Below are 22,490 nucleotides of genomic sequence, written 5' to 3'. Positions count from 1 at the left end.
TTTTTGAGATAGAGTCTCGCTCTGTTGCCCAGCCTGGAGAGCAGTGGCACGATCTTGGCTCACTGCAACCTCCGCCTCCCAGGTTCAAACAATTCTCCTGTTTCAGCCTCCCAAGTAACTGGGACTGCACACGCCACCACACCCAGCTAATTTTTGGATTTTGAGTAGAGACGGGGTTCCACCTTGTTGGTCAGGCTGGTCTTGAACTCCTGCCCTCTGGTGATCCACCCACATCGGCCTCTCCAAGTGCTGGGATTACAGGCGTGAGCCATGGCACCCAGCCTGGATCCCAGATTTTAACCACATTCACGCCCTCTCATGGGTATCTTAGGAGGGAGAGGCTGGCCTCAGGTCAGCCGGGATTACAGGGACAGGAGGAAATCAGTCTCAGTTTGATGCAAGCCCTGTTGGTTCTTGTGTCCCTCCGTGTCTCCATCTGACAGGACAGGGAACAGGGCACAGGACTGGCAGTCGGCAGGTGGCACTCCAAGCAGGCCCACATGCTCAGGGAGGGGCTGATCTGCATGGAGCTGGGCCCCAGGCAGGTGGCTGGGGACAGGATGACCCAGATTCCTGAAGGCAGCCTTGAGCACCAGGTGCCCCCACTTGTACACCCTTCAGGAGTGATCTTCAACTGTGCTTGTGGGGCTTGAAGTGAGGGTGATGGGATTGATCCCTCAACCCCTGCAGCTCTTTCTGGTTTCTGTCTTAATCTATTGTAAAAGAAAGTGCAAAAACTCCAGCCCGGGCAACACAGTGAGATCCTGTCTCTAAAAAAAACAAACAAAATTAGCCGGGTGTGGTGGTGCTCTCTTGTAGTCCCAGCTACTTGGGAGGCTGAGGTGGCAAGATTGCTTGAGCCCAAGAGGTTGAGGCTGCAGTGAGCCATGATCACATTGCTGCACTCCAGCCTGGGCGACACAGTGAGACCCTGTCTCAGAAAAAAATTAAAAAACTACAGAGACCACTAAGCTGTCCTCAGCCAGGGCTCTACCCACACCCTCACCCTGAATCTACAGCACACTGCTGAGAGAAACATCAGGCTTTGCAGCTTCTGTGAGCCAAGCCATGTCTCCTCATGAGAATGATCTGGGGAAGGGCCCTGCCCCACCTTGTCCCCTCTTCCTGGGAGCCCCCCATCTGCGGGCTCCGCAGCCCTCTGGCCCTCTGTGCCCAGCCAGCCTGGCAGAGGCTCCCGGCTCCAATCCCTTCTGGGCCTCCTGAGATTTCCTAGTGCCAGTTGGGGCTGCAGACCTGCTCATGACCCAAGCCCTGGCCTCACCACAGGTAGGGGGTGACATGGAAGGAGCCGTGCTAGGTTGGAGGAGTTCTGGGAGGGTCTCTGGGACCCTTCCAGTCCAAGTCTGATTCTGTGCCACAATCTTGTTTTTAAATCAATCCAATATACAGACAGCAGATTTTATACCCTGATTCACTCCTTATAGAAGAGTCAGTATTCAACAAATATGGACTGAGCCCTATGATGCACCCCACCCTGGATCCCTTGAAAGACTCGAGATCAGTTTCCCTGCTGTGACGGTCTGGGTGGCCACTACCATCACCGAGGCTGCTCGACTCCTCTGGCTGCTGCCACGGGCTGGTGCCCAGGCCCGGTTGACCTCATCTGCTTCCCTCCTCTCAGCAGTCCCCAGGCTCAAGGGCACTGGGGGCACAGTGAGGCTCAGCCCCAGGATCTGAACCAGGTGGTTTCCGATTTCATCGAGCAGATCTGGTTGACGATGAAGTTCTGGAAGCCCCCCAGGAGAACCATGAGTCCAACTGAGAAGCTGGGGTGGGCAGAGCCCCCTGGTGCAGTTTCTGCTCCCCATCCTGCCTCACGCCCCACCCCCCAAACCCCAGAGTCTCCCCAGCTCCCTCCAGGGGCAGGACTCCCCCAGCACTAGGGCGGAATGGCTCCTTCTTGAAGCCAGACTCCAGCCCCTTCTCTCAGACCCAACTGCCCCTCCCTCACCTGCCTGCCTGCCCACCATGTCCTGCTTCTGTCCTGCAGGAGGGACACCAGGGTCCAGGGGGGAATGTTTCCAGGTCTCAACCCAAGGGAGGAGAGAGCCCACCCATGGGAACAACCAGCTCCCACCCTCCTCTAACGCCAGGCAGCCAAAATAACAGAGGGGGGGCCCTTTGGGGAACACACGCATGTGAGGATGGGGACAGAGAACCAGGCGTCCATCCTCACACAAGGGCTGGGGCCGGAGGCAGAAGGAGAAACAGAGGCCTCTGGGGTAGAGGGAGGCTGTGGGCAGGGCCAGGGCAGAGGAAGGAAGGGAGAGGGGCGGCCCAGCATAGGGCCTGGGACCCACAGGTGTGTCCGGAGCTGGCCCCAGACACAAAGGGCCAAGAATTGGCGGGGACATCTCAGCCGGCGGGGACACACCCCGGAGTCCGAAGTCCCCGTCACCAGGGTGCAGCTGCCCAGGTAGGGGACTCGGCCGCCATGGGCCGCATCCTTCCCCTGGGGGTCGCGGGGCCCACAGTCACGGGCACCCCCGCCCTGGCCTCCCGCACAGGACTGGGCGGCTGCAGGCGAGAACTGAGCACCCAGCCCCGTTCCCGCCCCGTCCCGGCCCCGTACCTGGCTTTCACCGTCGCGGGCACGACCCCCGGCCCAGGAGGGCTCCGAGTCCCGGAGGGGCAGCCCCGGGCCCGGCCTGGAGGCTGCTAGGCGTCCGGAGACACCGGGTCCTGTCCCCATGGCGGCCGGAGGAAGCCGCGGTCTGCGCCGCCCGCCGGACAAAGCGCGGAGCCCCGCTTCCTGCCATTGTGCGGCCGCGCCCGCCCCCGCCGATCGCGGGGACCCCGGGGAGGGCCGGGCCCGGAACAGCCCCCAGCCCCCCAGGAAGGTGGACACCTCCCTCCCACCCGGGCCCTCGCCACCCAGCCCCGGGGATCCCCACCTCCCCGCCCGGGCGACCCACACACCCCCGCCTCCGCCCGGCCTGGGGTACCCCCGCCTCCCCGCCTCTGCCCAGACCCGGGGACTCCACACCCCCACCTCTGCCCGGCCTGGGGACCCACACACCCCCGCCTCTGCCCGGCCCCCGGGACCCACACACCCCCGCCTCTGCCCGGCCCCCGGGACCCCCGCCTCCCCGCCTCTGCCCGGCCCGGGGTACCCCCACCTCTGCGCCTCTGCGCGGCCCCAGGCCCCTCTCTTCTCTGACTCCCTCCTCAACGCCAATGCCGGGCTCAGAGGGCTCCTCAGAACTTGCTCTTTCTCCTGGGGAGCTCCTTGAATGCTGGAGGCAGGGGGCGCTGGTGACACCCCCCCCCCCACCGTGGAGACTGTGGAGCCCCTCCCCTGGGTGACTCGACCCCTGCCCAGCCCTGGGGGTGCCCACTCTGCTGTGGTCCCCACCTCACCCTCAGCGCCAACACGCACAGTCCCTCCCAGCCAGAAGGGTACCTTCCCTTCTCCCTTTCTCCTGGAGATCCCCACCCCCGCCTCAGAGCCTCAGCCCAGGGGACCCCTTCTTACTCCCAGCAAGGGAGCTCTTAGAATACAGGCACGAGAAGGGGGAGGCCAGGATGGGACACACTCCCCTTGGGGTCCTTGGTCTGGTTCTCCATGTAGCCCCAGGGACACCCCTCTCTGCTCCAACACCAGCTTTGAGCCCCAGTCACACACACACCCTAACCTCACAACCAGCTCTCATCTCAGTCCCTCCCATCAACCTGGAGACCCCTGCCTGAGAGCCTGAGCCCCAGGGACACCCCCTCACACTGACTGCTCACTGCCCAGGTACGGCAGAGGCCGAGAGCCAAAGGCCGGTGGCCTCTGGAAAGGGCCGTGGGCAGAAGGCAGGCTGCTCTGAGAGGCTGTCCTTGGCAGCCCCCAGGAGCTGGGTGAGGTGGAGGCATCAGGAAACCCTGGCGACCCACATGGCACAGCAGCCCAGGTCCCTGCGGCTCTAGGCCAGGTCCCCACCACCAGGGGGCACTCAGCAAAGCCCGAGAGGACGCAAACCCCCAGACTCTGGTGCTGGAGTCACCACTACACGGCTGTCAAAGCGCTTTTACACTGATTCCCAGGAAGGCAGGGCAGGCACCATTATCCCCATTCACGGGGTGGGGGAATAAAGTGACATAAAGAGACATAAAAGTCTACAGGCAAGACTGAAACTCAGACTGTGGCTCTGGGATTCTGGAATGGCCTCCTTGGGACACTCCTCAGAACCCATGGGGGTGAGGTGGCCATGCTCTCTGTCATCGGCCCACCCACCCCTAATTGCTCCTCCTCCACCTGGTTCCATGGGGAAAGAGGGTGGGAAGGGGGCCAGGGTCCGTGAGATGGCTTTGGGAGGGCAGCAGCGGTTTATTAGAGGCTGGGAGACTTCCAGGGCTGTCTCCACTCCCAAAGCCCAGGTCATCCACTGTCTACACCACAGGCAGAGTTGTGTTTTTGTTTTTTGTTTGTTTGTTTTTGAGACGGAATCTTGCTCTGTCACCCAGGCTGGAGTGCAGTGGCATGATCCCGCTCACTACGACCTCCATCTCCCAGGTTCAAGCGATTCTCCTGCCTCAGCCTCCCCAGTAGCTGGGATTACAGGCGCCCGCCACTACACCCAGCTAATTTTTGTATTTTAGTAGAGAGCGGGTTTCGCCATGTTGACCAGGCTGGTCACTAACTCCTGATCTCAAGCGATCCACCCCCACCTTGACCTCCCAAAGTGCTGAGATTACAGGCATGAGCCACCACGCCAAGCCAACAGGCAGAGTTTTGAAAACTAAAACTTCCCATCTTGCTTATATTGAAGTCCCACCATGGCCGGGCTCCCGCCTTGCTCCCAGCTGGTCCGCACAGGGTCCACCTGCCGGTCTTCCTTCTCTCCCTACAGCTCGCCAAGCTCAGCTCAGGGCCTTCTCCTCTGTATTTTCTGTCTGGAATTCCACGTACCCCATCTTCAAACAGCTAGCACCGGGCCCCAACTTAAGTGTTACCTCCAAGACGTCCTTTTCCCTCCTCTTAAAATAAACCACGCTTACCCTCCCACTCTCAATTCCTTTAAGTTAAATTATTTCCTTCTTAGCATTTATTACTATTACTACCTGCAATTCATTTCTTTGTTCACTTTTTTATCATCATTCTTCCCTACTAGACTGTCCTCTCCAGAGGCCAGAGCCTTGGCCGTCTGCATCTCACTGTGTCCTCGGCACTTAGAACAGTCCTGGTGCACAGTAGGTGCGCTTGGTGGGGATGAGATCGGTGAATGGATGAAGGCAGAAGGGCCTTCATGCCACAGAAGGACATGGGGACAGGAAAGGGCTTGGCCAGGATATCCCTTCCTGTGGCCGACGGTCAACAGAGCCTTCCCCACTGCCAGACCGAAGGTCTCTTCCTCCTCCTAGTATCCATGACCTTCGGCCTGCTGGCCCTGGGCAGGTGAGTTCCTACTTCAAATCAGGTGTTCTTGCCCCAGACCTCCACCCCCATACTGTCCCGTAGGCAGATAACTGCATTTCACTGAGCATTCCACGTGCCACCCCTGTCCCAGGAGTTCCGGGCCGTGAATCCCATTCACTCTTCTCAAAGACTCTTAGGAGGAGATACTGTTACGATCCCCATTTAACAGATAGAGAAACTATCTGTTAGTCAACTGACTTGCCCCAAAGTCACCAGCTGCTGCTACGTAGGGAAATGGGTGCCTCAGGCACAGGGCAGGGGTGGGGCCTGAAGACAGCTGAATGTTGGTTTGGGCAACAGGGCCCTGGAGATTGCCTTCCTGAAGACACGGCAGATCCCAAAGCCAGCTTGCGGGGAGCCCACCGGTGTGGGGTAACCAGGTTGCATCAAGTGGAGACCGCCAGGGCTGGGTCAGGGCGGATCACCAGGGGTCACCTGAGTGCCTGGGCCCTGGCCATCCCTGAGTGAGGCTGCTGCCTGGGTACTCGGCAAGGGTGGGGGGACTGCTCCTTAGGGGCAAGAGTGCAGAGCAGAAAGGAGCCCCCAGCCCCTGTACCAGGGCAGTGGGGTGGGCCTGGGCAGGCTCCTGCATTCCCACCTCCTCTCCACAGTGGGGAGCTGAAACAGCTCAGGGGCAGGCCCAAGAAGTCCTGGCCCCCAACTCCCTGGAGAGGGAGCCCCTCCCCAGCCCAGCCCCAGCTCCAGGCTTGTGAGTCAGGGCCGGCTTGTTGAAACTGATACCCAGAAACCAGATGCGGAGGCTGATGAATAATGGAGTCTCCAAGGCAGGACCCCCCCACCCGGCTGTTCTCCCTCAGTACCACCTCCCCCAGCCCCAGAAAAGCAGATGGGAAACCAGGGATCCCCCAGGCATCCCTGCCCCACAACGAGTTGGGGCCCCAGCCTGGTCTGGGTGGGAGAGGGACTTCCCTGTCCAGGAAAGGACGCAGGTCTGGGGCCAGCTCCAGGCTCTGCCGACAGCAGACGGGCCTGGAACCAGGAGTCCGAGCTCTCTGGCTGGAGGGATGTCCTTGCCAGGAGTTCCCACCAGGGCTAAGCTCCCCTGGGAGCCTGCTAGTCCCAAGGCCCCACCCGACACCTTGGAAATCCAGGGGTGGAGACTGCATGCATGGGCAGGCCAGCCAGGGCAGGGTGGCTTTGCCAGGCGGCTCTCTACACTCCACCCAGCCCGCCCACCCTCCTTTCCCCTAGGCCCAGGCCTCACCCATCACCCCTTGGGTTCTGAGGCTCACCTGGAGTCAGAGCCTGACCTAAGGCCCTGCCCTGTGCTGGGCAGATGGCAGAGACACAGAAAACCTCTCCCCAGGCTAAGCCCGCCGCACGGGCCCTGGAAGCCAGGAAGGCCCCTTCCTCCCCAGGGAGCGGTCCTGGCTGGGATGCCCAAGGCTGGGACCCAGTGCTAGCGAGAGAGGGAGGCGCTGCAGTCTGTGAACATCCCCTCCTGCCCATTCCCTGCAGTTCCCAGCCCCAGACCCCAGCGTGTGTCTTCGGAGCACCTGGACTCGGTAACCCCTTCCCTGGTGCCACTTAGAAGGCTCCTTGGTAGGGAGCGGGGGAAAGAGGGCACCTGCCTGGGCTTCAGAAGACCTGGTCCGGAGCCTACGTTCCCCTGCCCTTCCCCCACTGGGCCTCAATCTCCCCACCTGTGCCGAGAGAGCATAGAATTCAGTATCTGGGGATGGCTGCCAGGTCCTAGCGTGTGCCTGGACCCTGGCTAAGGGGCAGGAGAATGGTAAAATAGCCCCGAGCTCCCTCAACTTGAGGAGTTACTGCGCAATCTGTAGGGGACCTTTTGGCCTCCATTTCCCAGACTTCCACCAAGGCAGGCCAGGGCCTCCCCGGATTCACGGGTCTCCCGCATCCCCCACCCCTAAGCGGGTGCCTGGGTCTGCTCAGACTGCCCGAGGCGCAGCCTCTGGCGCCCCCTGCCGGCCTCGAGATGGCCTTTCCGCCTGGGACCGACTCTGGGACTGGCCAAATGGGGAGGGTCGGCCGAGCCTCCCAGCCACGCCGCGCGCCCAGGCCCCTCCAGGATACCCCTGCCCCGCCAATACCCCCCATACCGGGGCCAGGGTCCCATAGACTCCTCACAGCCCTATCTCCGAGCCGACCCACCCTAGAGACACTGTGATGGGGGCGGGCGCTTGAACCCATTCCATCCTCACGTAAATGGAGATACAGCTGGTGAGGGCCCCGTACCCACCCACAAGCCTGGCACTACGTGGGACTCTTGAATCCGGGTTCTGTCCATCGGTTTAGGGGGGTCCTGGGGCCTAGTCCCACCCCCCGTCCGGAGCGCAGCTCCCACTTCCCCGCGACTCACCTAGGAACAGGACCAGGGTCTCCTCCCCGGTGTCTAAGGCTCGGGCCGAGACTGCCAAAGCCTCATGGGGCGCTCGGGGAGAGGGGGACGGGAGCTGCGGGACGGGCTCAGTCGACTCCGCGCAAACTGGGGCGCGGGACGTAGGGGAATTACGGTAGCCGCGCGGGCGCTACCACCTGGACTGGCCGGGATGTACCAACGGCGCCGCCCGGCTGGGACGGGGGAGAGGAGGGGTCCCAGGAAGGGCCCCGCGCCGGAGCCAGGGAGGTGGCTGGAGGCCGGGCCGTGGCTTGGGGTAATCCAGGATCCGGGCTCAGGGACGGGGTGGGGGGGGCGTCACTGTCCCCGAGGGGCCAGCCCTTTGCAGATCTCCAAAAAGTTCAAAGTCCCCGGTCATTAACTTGGGCTTCAAGACGGGAGCTCGCCCATCCCGGAAGGGGGCTAGGGGGGACCAGGGCCCGCGACAGGAAGCCTCCCCGCGACAGAAAAGCCCCGGGGGACCAGGCAGAGAGACCCGCAGGCCTAGCCCGCCCCGGAATCGCCCTGAGCCAGGCGCGCTTCCGCTCTATTGTAAAAAGCTGGATTCTGATCTGTGGCCTCCGCGGTGCCCCAGAAACAGTCCGCTTTTTTCTGGGCCCCCTCTTTTTTTATTTTTTTTTCTGGCCCAGGTGGTATGGCCGGAAAAGGGTGCTGTTCTGCCATTTAGTGGTTCCCAGTTCCCCTCTCCCAGCAGCGAGAGTTTAGAATAACTCTGGGCTCAGGACTGGGAAGGGTGTGGATACAGGGGGCCCACTCGAGGAGGTGGGGTTCAGGTCCACCAGCCTGTTCCGCACTTTCAAGCTTTCTACACCGCCTTCCCCCGACCCCTTCCCAGGCCAAAACCTCCAGACTGCCCCACCCAACCCTTGGGGCTGGGCCTATGCTAGGGCAGCTCCTGGCTGGGCCAGGGATCCCCACGTCTTCACCTGCTCCCCCAAAACTACTTAGCCAAAATCCAGGAGTCCCCTTGCATTGTTTCTCTGGCCCTGCCCCTTTCTTCAGCTGCAGATAGCCCCACCACCTCTCTCCGGGGACCAGTCACTTCCAGAGATGGCCCAAACCAGGGACCAGTCACTTCCAGAGATGGCCCAAACCTGGCCATTCCCTGGGGCATCCTGGTCTGCCGCTGCTCACCCCCAAAGCATTGCCCAGGAGAATAGGTGATTGCCTCTCCCATTATTCACAGCCTGCCCATCCCTTCTCCATGGGGGCCTCAGGTCCACCCTTTCCTCTGCCTGGTCTTCATCTCACCACCCCTCCCTCCACGCACGCACACCCTGACTCATCCCTGCCACCTCACAGGCCATTGTTAAGCTGCAAGGGAACTCTGAAGTCCTCCCATCCAACCTCCACTCCACACTGCAGTCCCCTCTACGCTTCCCTTTCTGTCTCTTCTTGCATATGTCTAGTGATGGGGTGCTCACTACCTCTACTTCAGGGATAGCTCCAGCTGCTGGAAACGCTTTCCTGTAGTGTGCCGAACCCCACCTCCCTGTCAAGGCCCTTGGGAGCTGTGCAGAAAAATTCACCTCCCTTTCCTCCTGAGAGTTCTGAGGAAATGGGAGGCTGTGACAGGCAGGCCTGGTTTGAGTCCTGATCTTGCCTTGTTTGGCAAGTCATTTTACCTTGCCACTCTGCAGGGCCTTCTCTAGGAAATGGAGATGGGGAAGGCCTCACCGCAACGGGGGAGACGGCCAGATGAGGTTCCTGTGCCAGGCGCTAAGGCAGGGCCTGGCGCACAGTACGTGCTGGATCAATGGTGGCTGCTGGAATCACTACCTCCTCCATGATAAACACCCTCACGTGTGGTGCCCAATGTCCCCTGTGGCCCAGGGCCACAAGTGTCCTCCTCCATGCCCCCTTGAGACCTGGGGCGCCCTGACTAGACCTCAAGCAGTGCCCAGTGGAGCCCAGCAGGGAGCTGGGGAGTCCACACACTGTCCCGTGGCCACCTCACAGGAGGGCAGGGGGAACCCATAATATCATCAGTCTGCCTCCATCTCCCAGCCTTTCTCCATCTCCTCACACTCACAGCTCCACCTGTGTGCAAGAAGCTGGGATGGAGCCTGGGAGGTCTCAGATCCCAGGGTGGGTACGGAGGGCACACCCAAAGTCTAGAGGTGACTTTGTTACCCCCACTCCCAGGACACCTTGCACACCTACGCTGTGCTAGGCTCTATGCTGAGCATGCTATATATGGGCGTCTTTTAATCCTTGCTGCTGGGTTATTTTCCAGGTGAGGAACCTGGGATTCAGAGAAGTGTAGTGACTTCCCCAGGGTCGCACAGCTGGAAAAAAGTAGGTTTGATCCTGGAGCTCAGAGGTGTGGACTGCTCTACATATCTTCATCCTGGGGAGGGGCCATTTCTCTCCTGGGGTCTCCATGACACGCAGTCCAGACCCCTCACCTGGACATGCAGGTGCTCCTAGTGCAGCCTGCCTCCCCCTCCTCCCGTCCCCTTCTCCCTGTGCCCCCGGCCTCGCTTGCCCCTTATGGCCCCCAATGTCCCTCCCCCGCTCACTCAGCTGTCCTCTATCTCAGTACCTCTTTAATCCTCAGGACTCCAGCTGCCTCCTCCAGGAAGCCCATCCTGGTTAGCCCTCCTCCCAGTGGGAACTCCAGGGGCAGGAGGTGGGGGACAGATGGCAAATTCATCTCAGAAGCTCCAGCACCCAGGAGAGCCTCAAATAAAACATCAAGGGTGGGCCCAGAAGCCGAAGGGTCCAGCCCTGCCTGAAATTGGTCCTTCGCCAGGGCAGCCTGGGGGGAAGTTTGGCCAGCCAGGGTCACTTCCCTCCCTTCCTCCCAGCACAGGTAGAATGTCACCTCCAGGAGGGCATCCCCTTTGTTCCCTGGAGATCTCCTGGGCCTAGAACTGGGCCTGGCACCGACAGATGCTCAGAGCTGGTCTGGTAAATGAATAAATGAAGTCATCTCCTTCAAAACGCTAGTCACATCCTGGAGAGTAAGAATAGGGCTCTTGATCAGACAAGGCTCACGCAGGCCAGGCTCTGACGATCATGCTGTGTGATGTGGGCAAGTTCCTCTACCTCTCTGGGCCTCGGTTTCCTTACAAGTCATGTGGTCATAAGAATAATGCTGTTCTCCTGAGGGTCTCAAGAGGCTTCACTGAGACAAACAGGAGGGCCTAACGCCCCGCCTGGCATGTAAACATGTTCGGTCAGCAATAATTGTTATTATTATTATTATTATTGGGTATTTTTTGAGGCAGAGTCTCGCTCTGTTGCCCAGGCTGGAGTGCAATTGCGTGATCTCAGCTCACTGCAACCTCCGCCTCCAGGGTTCAAGCGATTCTCCTGCCTCAGCCTCCTGAGTAGCTGGGATTACAGGTGTGTACCACCATGTCCGGCTAATTATTTTTTATATTTTTGGTAGAGATGGGGTTTCACCATGTTGCCCAGACTAGTCTCGAACTCCTGACCTCAAGTGATCTGCCCACCTCGGCCTCCCAAAGTGCTAGGATTACAGGCATGAGCCCCTGCGCCTGGCCTGTTATTTTTGAGACAGGGTCTTGCTCTGTTGCCCAGGCTGGAGTGCAGTGGCACAATCACGGCTCACTGCAGCCTCAACGTCCCAGGCTCAAATGATCCTCCCACCTCACCCTCCCCAATAGCTGGAACTACAGGTACCCACCACCACACCTGGCTAATTTTTTTTTTTTTTTTTAGACGGAGTCTTGCTCTTGTTGCCCAGGCTGGAGTGCAATGGCATGATCTCGGTTCACTGCAACCTCTGCCTCCCAGGTTCAGGCAATTCTCCTGCCTCAGCCTCCCGAGTAGCTGGAATTACAGGCATCCACCACCACGCCCGGGTAATTTTTGTATTTATAGTAGAGATGGGGTTTCGCCATGTTGGCCAAGCTGGTCTCGAACTCCTGAGCTCAGGCAATGTGCCCGCCTCGGCCTCCCAAAGTGCTGGGATTACAAGTGTGAGCCACCACGCCAGGCCTTTTTTTTAATTTTAGTAGACAGAGGTCTCCCTATTTTGCCCAGGTTGGCCTCAAACTCCTGGGCTAAAGCAGTCCTCCTGCCTCAGCCTCTCACAGTGCTGGGATCACAGGTATGAGCAACCACACCCAGCCAGTAGTGGTTATTATTATCATCATCAACAATGTTATTCTTTGTTTCTCTTACCAAATCTGAGTGCCCCTCACCTCCTCTCCACCACTGCCTCTCCCTTCCTGGACTGCCCTTGCCTCTGTTCTGTCTATCCATGTTTTCACATCCATTAAAGGCCCCCTCCTCCAGGATGCCCTCCCTGAATGGCTCTCTCTGCCTCTGATAATTCAGGCATTTCTGCCCCTACAGTGAGTCTGTGCCATTTGTCCCAAAGGGCGTCCCAGTAGTGACAGGGCCCAGACTCTCCCCGTGCAGGCTGGGTGACCCTCATCAGCTGACGCCAATGTCAGCTGTGCCAAGTTCCAGGCAGGCCAGGGCTGGAGGTGAGGTCTGGAGGCTGCAGAGGGACCACACCTACTCTGAGACCAGCTCTCTTCTCCCAGGCCTCACCTCTATGCAGGCTGGGCCATCCCACCCCTGCCCCTGCCTGAGCAGCTTGAGGACCCACCCTGAGAGCAGCTGCCCAGAGGAGGGGCTGGGACAGTGTGCCTTATTGCCCCAGCCGCCCCTTCAGGTCAGGCAAAAGCCTCGGGGCTCTGCAGGCCTCTGGCAGGATGTATATTGCGGGGAGCTGAGGCCAATTTGTTGCCAGGAGCCCCGATCTGGGAAAGAGGCAACCAGCCAACACCAGAGCCCAATGCCAGGCACCATCCGTGCCAGCAGATTGTATCTGACATCACACCGCCCCCCTGCCTGGTGACCACGGCAACTGGAGGCCGCCCCCTCCCCGCCCCGCCCCATAGCAGTTCTCCCTGTTCCCTCACCACGGTCCTCCTGTGCAGAATGAGTGTGTGTGTGTCTGGGTGGTGGTGCGGGAGGGGAGCGGGGGGTGGGGGGGGGGTGGCATTTTACATTTCCTGCAGCTGGCAGTGCTGAGACACATGATGGAAGAGAACACGGGCCCTGGTATGACACAGACCTGGGTACTGGGTTCAAATCCCAGCTCTCCCACTTCCTAGCAGTCTGTCCCTGAGTGAACCACTTCACCTCTCTAAGCCTCAGCTTCCCCATCTGTAAATGAGAATAAGGACAGGACCATCTCAGAAGGCCAGAGGGAGGAGTCAGTGAGTCCTGGTGCCTGGGCCAGATGCTAAGTTGCGCAGTTATTACTATTGTCATGTAAATGCCTGCTGGGAGGGGCAAAACCTGGCTCCAAACCCCGGCTCCATCTCTCATGAGCTGTGGGCCTTGGCCAAGTCACTGGACCTCTCTGAACCTTGGTGTCTTCATCTAGAAAACGGGGTGACGATGCCTTCCCTGCAGAGCTGCCGCAAGCAGTGCATATGGCACAGAAAGCGGGTGGCACTGAGCCCAGCACGTCACAGGCAGAAACACCCAGCCAGTACTATTATCCTTCTTCGTGCCTCCTTTCTCCCTGATTTATACTTTGCCCCACTCCCAGCTCCCGAGCCCTGGCACTCCAGGATCAACTGGCCCCTTCCTCCTTTTGTCATCCCTAGGGCCATGGTCACATCACCAAGTCCCAAAGCATCTCAGACCCATGCCCAGGCCTGAAGAGTGGCCGAGTTCAACAGGAAGAGTGCCAGCTGGGCACTGGACCAGCACCATGGGAGACCACTTCCCCTGGCTAAGCCTCAGCTTCCTCATCCGTGACATAGGGCTACAGCTTCTGTCACCTCAGAATGGTTGGTAGGACCACAGTGCAGCAAAGGGCTTTGGGGTACCCCACCGCCCTGTTCTTGTAGAAGTCCCCCGACTCCACTGTTCCTGAGCCGGGGGCAGGCCCTCTGCCTCCTAAACCAGACACACTGTGGCCCCACCTACACTTGAACCCAGCCCAGCCAGCCGCACCCGTGCCAGGGCTCTGTGGATAGCTGGTGCTGGGATACAGAGGGCAGTTAGAGCCCTGGCCCCTCTGCCCCCAAGTGTCCCCAGGCTCTCCAGCCTCCCTACCTTGGCCGCCCGCCCCTTGTCCATGCAGGCGGGGTTCTGACAGCGCAGTCCCTTCTTTTCCGCGGGGCTCTGGTCGTCTGCAGGGGAGGAGCAGAGGGCATCAGTCAGCGGGGCACCCAGGCTCCCCTGGGCCCCAGTGGCCTCCCGACCGGAGGAGGGGTGGGGCGATCTCCTCAGTCCTCCCTTCAAAGGAGGTCAGCGTCCCTTTCTCTTTTAAATGCCAACTTATCTGCACGGGAATCTGTTTGCAGAGCCCTTTTCTCCTGCAGTCCTCAGGGAAATTATCCAGATTCCACGGGGAGAAAACATCTTTGGAAATACGCTGCTCTCTCCCTCTGTCCCTCTAGTCTGGGGGACAAGTCGGGGAGCGCTCAGTGACCTTTAGGGGCCCCAGACTTCCCAGGGGGTCCCGGCAGGGCTGCTGGGGGGAAGGGGCTCCAAGATCCCAGATCCCTGCGAACCCTAGGCCCTGCATCGCTCCCTTTAGAGACAGAGGAGCCCCCGAAGTTCTGGGGCGACCCCCGTTCCCCGAGACTCATCTCTGACCCTGAATTTGGCCCCCTCCAAGCTGCCTCTCTTCCTGGGGGCTGGAGTGCACCGCGGTGGGGGCAGAGCGGCCCAACCAGCAGGAGGCGGGGTGAGGGAGGAGAAGCGGGGTGCTGCCGAGGCAGGCCCCGACTTGGGGGCCGAGTTTGGGTCCGAGCGGCCCGAAGCCCGGTCGGCGCCCACCCCCTTGCCTGGAGCGGGCCCTCCCCGGAGGAGGTTAGGAGCCGGCCCGGCCCCCCAGGCCCCCGCCCAGCGCCCGCCGGGTCCCCGCCTGCACTCACCCATGGAGCAGGCCCCGGGCCGCGCGGGGGGCGGGCGGCGGGCGGCGGGCGGGGGCGCCGGGAACGCCGGGGACGGGGAGGCCGCAGAGCCGCAGCCGCCGCCGGACCCTCGCACGGGAGGCGGGCGGGGCAGGTGGGCGGGGAGGAGCCGCGGCGGCCCCGCCCCGGGGGCGGGGGGCGGGGGACGGGAGCGCGGCCGGGCCTTGGCGCTGACGGTGTCACCCCTCCCTCCCCGGCTCCCCAGCCCCTGCGCGCTGCGGTCCGGAGGCTGCCTCCACCTCCCGCAGGGCGGGCACCAGGGCGGCTCAGGAAGCGCGCACGGCTCTGGTCTGGAGGGTGCCATCCACGCGGAGGGTGCCTGTCCGCAGGAATGCAGGCCGGGACCCACGCAGAGCCCCCACCCCAGCCCAGAATCGCTGTCTCCGAGGTCAGTTTCCATGGCAACACGGAGGCTGCCCCGCGCAGGGTGGGGGCTGTCACCAGGAGAGACTCGCCTGCCACTGCTCTTGCTGCGTCTCCTCTGCTGGTTCACAGTTTTAAACTTCATTGAAGTGCAAACGCGGACAGAGAAGTGCACCTGTCCTGCGAGCACAGCTCAACACATTTTCAGGAAACTTTCACAAAATAACCTGTGCCCAGACCGAGCTGCAGAGCGTCCCCATCCAGTCCCCAGCCCCCACCACCTCCCTCGTGCCAACCGGTCCCCCCAAGGGCACCACCGCCCTGACTTCCAACACATCGATTCGTCTGCCTGGTCCTGTACTTTATGTAAATGGAATCAGGAGATCGCAAACCCTTTGCGCTACAGAAACAGCCTCAGAGAGGTGGCCAAGAGTCTGCGGCGGCTCAGTGCTCCTAAGCCTGCCTCTGGACCCCCAGCCCACCCTGCACACTGGCACCAGGAGGCATTGGGCCGACAAGACCTAGGTATAGAAGATGCAGCTTCCAGCAGGGCCGGGTCCCTCTCCCAAAGGCTAAGGGTGGACTTCCCTGACTCCTTCACTGGAAGGCTTCTCAGCTGGAGCCTCCCTGCATGGACTCCTTACATGGGCCCGGCCCTGGGACCCACAGGTGACCAGAAACTGGTGCCTGACCCAAGGACTCCTGGCACAGTGAAGTAGCACGGATCCCGGGTCTCCCGAGTTCTCTGGATTCGTTCAGCAAACACACTAAAGATCCTCTGAGGGTCCCCATGAGCCAAGCTCTAAGCTGGGTGCTGGGGACCCATTGGTGACCCTGACAAGCCTTGGGAGCTCACAGGGGGCCTGGTGGGCAGGGTAGCCCTTTGGAGGGCAGTACATCTGCATGACCCTGGGGAGGGGGCTCTCGAGGAGGGGCTGCCACAGGCATCCCGGGTCCTCCAGGCTGAGAGGGAAGTAGCTTCCCCGGGGCCCTGGGCCTCCTCAGTGCACAGCCTGCGGGAACTCTCAGGATCCTCAGGCCCAGCCCAGCCTCACCCCCACACTGTGCTCATTTCCCTCTCTGAGTCTCTGCTCTCAGCCATCCAAGGGGCCAGCGATGCCTGTCCCGCCTCTAGGCTGGAGGTGGAGGCAGCCGAGGCAGGAGATGGCCCTGTGAGGACTGTGGCGAGGTCCCCGCCTGCAGGGAGGAAGCTGACTTGAGGGTGGAGTGGGGTTCAGGGCTCTTGTCTGCTGTGACTCCAGCAGGCCCTCCTCTGCCATCTGCGTTTCCACAGGGACCTGGAGCCCTCAGCCAGCTTTGTGGGAGTTTCCCATGCGCCCAGCCTGGGACTTCTCCAGCTAAGAAGGACAACTTCTGCTGTCGGCCCGGAAAGTTTCCAAGCCCCTGCATTCTCAAAACTCTGAGCCTGGGGTTGGATTCTCACACCCTTTGCCCCAGGGCCTCTGGATTGTAGCCCCATATTCTGAAGGCTCCGGGCCATGTCTTCTGCTGCTGGGTCTGCCTCACCAGCTCCCTAGATCCCCCCATGACTGCTCAGGTCACAGCCACCATCAGGCCTGACTATCCTATAGCCTCTATGCCACTTGGGTTGTGGAATTCCTTTTCCTCTGCCTGGTACTTCCTGGCACTGGGGTCTACCGGCCTGAACTCTCTGGCCTCTGACCCCGGTCTCAGCAGGCTCCAGGTGCTCACCCTGCCTTCTAGACCCTACACTTCTGATCCCCTGGTCCTGGCTCCCCTGGGAGGTGGCTCACTCTGTGCTCTGCTCTAAAGCTGCAACTTCCTGCATTGCGTAGGCGAGCTCCTCTCTCCTGGAGACTGCAGACACGAAGGAAAATCCGTCAGGACCCTGGTACTCTCAGGGCCCAGAGAGGGGCCTGTGGGGCTTGGGGGTGGAGTCAGCACAAGCAGTCCCCACCATAGGCCTGTCATGAGCTCTCCTGCAGGTCACCTATCCCCATCTACAGCCTTCGAGGAAAGGGTGGGCCTGATAAGGGGAACATATTGTATCAGGTGATAGCGTACCCTGGACATAGCTGGGTTTTTCTTAATTTAATTTAATTTAAAATTTATTTTTTGAGACAGAGTCTTGCTCTGTTACCCAGGCTGGAATGCAGTGTTGTGATCAGGGCTCACTGCAGCATCGACCTCCTGGGCACAAGTGATCTTCCCACGTCAGCCTACCGAGTAGCTGGGACCACCAGTGCACACCACCATACCTGGCTAACTTTTTAATTTTTTTATAGCAAGGGAGGTCTCACTATGTTTCCCAGGCTGGTCTCGAACTCCTGGCCTGAAGGGATCCTCCTGCCTTGGCCTCCTAAAGTGCTGAGATTATAGTTGTTGAGCCATCTACATGGCCTGGCTGAGCCAGTCAGATTTGCTCTCCTGAGACTATGAATTGAGGCAAGCCTGGGAAGGAAACACGATTCCGATCCCCTTCCTGATAGGAGCCCACAGGCAGGACTCCTACTGGGCCCTGGAGCCTTGAGTCCACTGAGAGTCAGTCCAAATAGGTACGATGCCCCAAGATTGTTGGGGAGCAGGAACAAGGGGAGCAGCCACTCAGTGGAAACCACCCCAGAGCAGACAGGGCAGGAGAAGGCAGCTTTGTGAGAGTGGGCAACTCTCGGGGGCGGGGGGGGCAGCCTCCTCTGCCTGCCCTGGGCTTCCCTTGGGAGCCCTGCCTCTTTGTAGCAACCCCTCTTATGTGGACCAGCCTGAGCAGTGTCTGCTCCTCGACCTCAGCCCGACCCTAAGCAGACCTGGAACCCTGAACTCCCCCCTCCCCTAAGCAAACCTGGAACCCTGAACTCCCACCACCCCTAGCCAGACCTGGAACCATGAACTACTCCCCTTGAGGTGGACCTGGAACCCTGAACTCCCGCCACTTCATGCCAGACACTGCCTCCCCACGTCTGCAACAGCCCAGCTGCCCTCCTGGCTCCCCCACCTACCGTCCCAGGGAGACCAGGACCCTTGGCCAGGCAGAGGACCCTACTCACCAGTTCTCCCCCTACCCTGTCTCAGTCGCAGGAGGCCACTTTGGCTTTGTCCTGAACATGATCTCTACCAGAACCGGGCCTCGGGGCGCGGGCAGAACGGCCGGCAGACATGTTTTGTTTGGCTGAGAACAGGGTTTCGAAAGAATTTAAATTGGTTGCCAACTTTGAAAAGTCAGGAGATTTCACATAAAAATCCATATTTCTGGCTTCTCTTGACAAACCAGAGGAGCCTGGCAGCTCTGGACCCATGTTCTGCACGGCTCCAGCTCCCGAGCTGTGTCTGCCTCGGATCAGCACAAATGCTTCCAGCCTCCACAGTCCCCGCCACTCCCTGTCGCCCCACCCCAGGCCCCTCACTCCGCTACTTGCCGGACACAACTGAGCTTCTGACCCCAGCCCAGCCCTTCTTGGTGCTATTCCTTTGCCCTCCCCCAGCATCCTCCCATCGCTGTCTGCTGCCGACCTGCCCACTCTTCAAGGCCCAAATTGAAGGCTGCTGCCTTCAGGAAGGCCTCCCTATTGTCATATATCCCAGTTCCAGGTGAACATGTCCTTGCTGGACTCCCACTGTCTTGAACCTTTGAACCAACACCGACCTGTCTCCCCATCAGACGGCTTCAGGAACAACATACAGTGACCACAGCTCTCACTAGCCAACCACCTGCTGGGAACTCTGCTGTCCATAGATGGTGTCGTTTCACCATCTAACTCTGTGCAGAGGAATGATCGTTGTCCCCATTTTACAGAGGAGGAAACTGAGGCGTGGAGGGTAGAGAGATTTGCCCAAGGTCACACAAGTAATGACAGTAACGAGGCTGTGAGTGTGTAAGCCTCCAAGCCTGCGCTCCTAACCGCCAGGCTACAGTGCTTCCATGGGGCCTGACACAATTAGCTGTCTGGAAAACGTGAATTGGTCTCCCCATCATGACATGAGTGTCCCCTTTCCCCACTGGCCCCAGGCTGACACAAGTGCACGGAAAACCACCTCGTTCTCATCTTCTCCGGGGTAGCCCCTCACCTGTGAACCCTCCACTCAGATGAACCCTTCTGTCTCAAGAAAACAGGCCCTCCCTACCCACCACCTCCCAACCACAGGCCTGGCCATGCAAAGGCTGCCCCTCTCAGGAAGCAGCTGTGGCCTTGAATGTCCCCTCCCGCGTGAGCCCCACCCTCCTGGGCACCGGTCCATGCCTGGGCAGCTGCTGCAGGCCATGCTGGGGCTGGACCTCTTAGCCACAGAAGCCTGGGGAAGGGCAAGATTTGTCCCAAACCTGGCCAAACGCCAGAGAGGCATGTCCTGGGTAAATGGCTGCTAGTCCCAGGACATCCGCCACTACATATGCAGGACACTGGTTGGAGAGTCACTGGAGGCCTGGGAAGGAAATGTGTTTCTGATCCCCTTCCCAAAGCGCCATGGGGCACCTTGGGGCAGGTCAGTGAAGTAGGGACCCAGCTGCAGGGAGGGGCATGGACCACGGCCAGGACACTGCTTCTGCCTACAGCCCAGAACCACCGCTGGCGTAGTCCCTGGGGACCGGAGAGCTGAACACCGCCCTACCCACCCACACTGCTCGAGCTCAGTAAGAAGAGGTGGGAGGACACATTCAGGATTCCTTCCTGGGGCCCGAGAAACTGTCCACACAGCTCTGCACACAGGCCTGGGGCCAGCCAGCCACTTCCTCCGGCTGAGGCTGCTGTGGGCGCCTGCCCATCTGCCCCCTGTGGGCTTCCTCCAGAGGTTCCTCAGAAGAACCGAGAGTGACCAAGGGCGGAACAGAAGCAGGGCTGCAGAAATAGCTATGAGATCCCAATTCCCGACAGTCACGCTCCAAGCGCCAGTCCTGCCCCCATCACAGGCAGGGCTGGCATCGGCCCACCCTGCATGGGCCCCGGCCAGGGTCTGGCTGGCGCAGAGGACAGAGCCCACACAGACAGCCGTGTGCCCAGGCTCACCCACCTGGCCGCCTCAGCTCACGCATGAGAGCTGACTGTTCACGTGCTGTGACCCAGCCACTGTGTGCAGCCCCCCGGCGCCTCTCTGCCGGCCCCGGGGAGAGCTGGGGCAGGCACATGTGGGTGAGCAGGTCTCAGTTCTGGTGCTCAGGCTGAGGGTGTGCATGGTGTATCTGGGTGCCACCACTTGGGATCTCAAAGGCCTCGCCACACCTCACCAGGATAAAAGGGATTCCAAGAATGGCCTTGACTCAGAGACTGGGCATGGATATTCCAGGAGCCTAGGTTGAAAGAGCTTTGAGGCTGGACATGGTGGCTCATACCCGTAATCCCAACACTGTGGGAATCCAAGGAGGCAGAAGGATCATTTTAGTCCAGATGCTCAAGACCAGCCTGGGCAACATAGAGAGACCCCATCTCTACAAAACATTAAAAAACCAGCAGGGCATGGTGGTGTGTACCTGCAGTCCCAGCTACTTAGGAGGCCGAGGCAGGAGTGCTGCTTGAGGTCAGATGCAGCGAGCTGTGATCTCGCACTGCACTCCAGCCTGGGTAACAGAGTGAGATGACCCTGTCTTTTTTTTTTTTTTTCAGACGGAATTTTGTTCTTGTCACCCAGGATGGAGTGCAATGGTATGATCTCGGCTCACTGAACCTCTGCCTCCCGGGTTCAAGTGATTCTCCTGCCTCAGCCTCCCAAGTAGCTGGGATTACAGGTGGCTGCCACCATGCCCGGCTAATTTTTTGTATTTTTTAGTAGAGATGGGGTTTCACCATGCTGGCCAGGTTGGTCTTGAACTCCTGACCTTAGGTGATCCACCCGCCTCGGCCTCCCAAAGTGCTGGGATTACAGGCATGAGCCACTGCGCCTGGCCTACCCTGTCTTAAAGAGAAAAATAAAGAGTGCTTGGCACTGGGTAAGCCCTCTCTACGTTAGCTGTGTGGCCAGTGTGATCGAGGGGCCCCAGAGCTGTGAAACCATAGAAGCAGGAGCCGCCTGTCCCAGAGGCAGGAGAGATAGGCAGCTTCATAGATGTGATTCCTGCATCTGAGCCGTGAGGGCATCCCAGGGGGAGGGACCAGCAGGGTGACTGAGATGTAGAGAACAACTAAGAGAGCCCAGGGAGGGCCTGCCTCTGCAGATGGTGAGCAGCCCCACTTTGCCCCACCCCGCCCAGGGGAGCACAATCTGAGTGGGGTCGAGGGGTGGGACACAGCTTCCATTGGCTGGCCCTGCTGGCTTGGGGCCGGGTGGCTAAACAACCTGGGTCAAGTCTCTGGCTCTGTTGGGTCCTGTAGCACCGTACCTGCCTCAGGTAGGCAGGAAGCTGCCAGGTGAAGAAATAGAGCAGCCTGCCCCCCATCCCACCCTCCGACTCCAGGACAGTGCCCAGCTAAGGGTGGAGGGGAGATTTGCCCCCCCAACATCAGCTGCCACACTCCTCCTCACCCCACCCCCACATCCCGTGCTGCCTCCCGCATCCCCACTGCCTCCACCAGCTGGGCAGCTGGGCTGCCCCTCTCACATCCTGCCCTCCCTGCCTCCTGCGCACATCCCGATGGGGCCTGGAGCTGCTGGGGCCTGTGGGACGCTGTACCTGCCTCTCCTGACAAGCAGCCACATTCCCCCTCCTCCACAGCTGGGGGCTGGTCACAGGCAGGGACGCCTGGCCTTTATGCCCACCGGACATCGTCCTCCCTCCTGGGAGCAGCACTTCCCTTCTCTCTTTTTTTTCCTTTTTTTTTTTGAGATGGAGTCTCGCTCTGTCACCCAGGCTGGAGTGCAGTGGCACAATCTTGGCTCACTGCAAGCTACACCTCCCGGGTTCATGCCATTCTCCTGCCTCAGCCTCCGGAGTAACTGGGACTACAGGCACCCACCACCACGCCCAGCTAATTTTTTGTGTTTTTAGTAGAGACGGGGTTTCACCGTGTTAGTCAGGCTGGTCTCGATCTCCTGACCTCATGATCCGCCCACCTCGGCCTTCCAAAGTGCTGGGATTACAGGCATGAGCCACCCTGCCCAGCCTGCACCTCCCTTTCCAAAACCCGTCACTGTGTGGTCCGCAGGCTCCCTCCTGCCTCCCAAGGTGGACCGCAGGCTGAACCGTCACTCACCCTGCCTCTGGCCTCACAGATGGGCTCAGGGAAGGACCACACCAGCCTGGGGAGACTCTTCCAGGACAGGCTCCTGCTCCCTGGGCTTGTGGCCTGGGGCAGGCCAGCGCCTGGGCCTGAGGGTGAGGCTAATGGAGAAGAGAACCCAGGCCCAGGCCCAGGCCCCGGCCCTGGCCCCAGAGAGTTCCACAGTGCTGGGAGCTGGAGATCAGCGCTCCGGTAGCTTCTGCAGACCGGACTCAAGTTTCTGTCACTGCACCAAAGCTCCCTGACAGAGCCAGGTTCCCAGCTTACAGTGCCGGTCA

At 60.2% G+C, this 22,490-nt stretch overlaps 1 protein-coding gene across 9 annotated transcripts in view; it reads right to left on the bottom strand.

Moving 5' to 3' along the window:
• PLEKHG5 (pleckstrin homology and RhoGEF domain containing G5) overlaps positions 1–22,490 on the bottom strand; it is a 52,027-nt gene that overhangs the window by 15,737 nt on the left and 13,800 nt on the right. For 3 of the 9 annotated variants that reach the window (XM_054441524.2, XM_054441587.2, XM_063659846.1), the window contains exon 2: positions 13,860–13,936. In XM_054441524.2, the coding sequence (XP_054297499.2) occupies positions 13,860–13,936 (77 nt within the window). Of the gene's footprint in view, positions 1–1,556; positions 1,668–2,593; positions 2,801–7,766; positions 8,062–13,859; positions 13,937–14,686; positions 14,806–18,114; positions 18,230–22,490 lie in introns of those variants that run through there. The other 6 variants (XM_063659863.1, XM_054441541.2, XM_054441567.2 and 3 more) reach the window with 6 other exon arrangements.

The sequence above is a fragment of the Pongo pygmaeus genome, chromosome 1, assembly GCF_028885625.2.
Source record: "Pongo pygmaeus isolate AG05252 chromosome 1, NHGRI_mPonPyg2-v2.0_pri, whole genome shotgun sequence".
Classification (NCBI taxonomy): domain Eukaryota; kingdom Metazoa; phylum Chordata; class Mammalia; order Primates; family Hominidae; genus Pongo; species Pongo pygmaeus.
The sequence above is the reverse complement of the archived record's forward strand: the minus strand, read 5'-3'. Positions and strand labels throughout refer to the sequence as shown.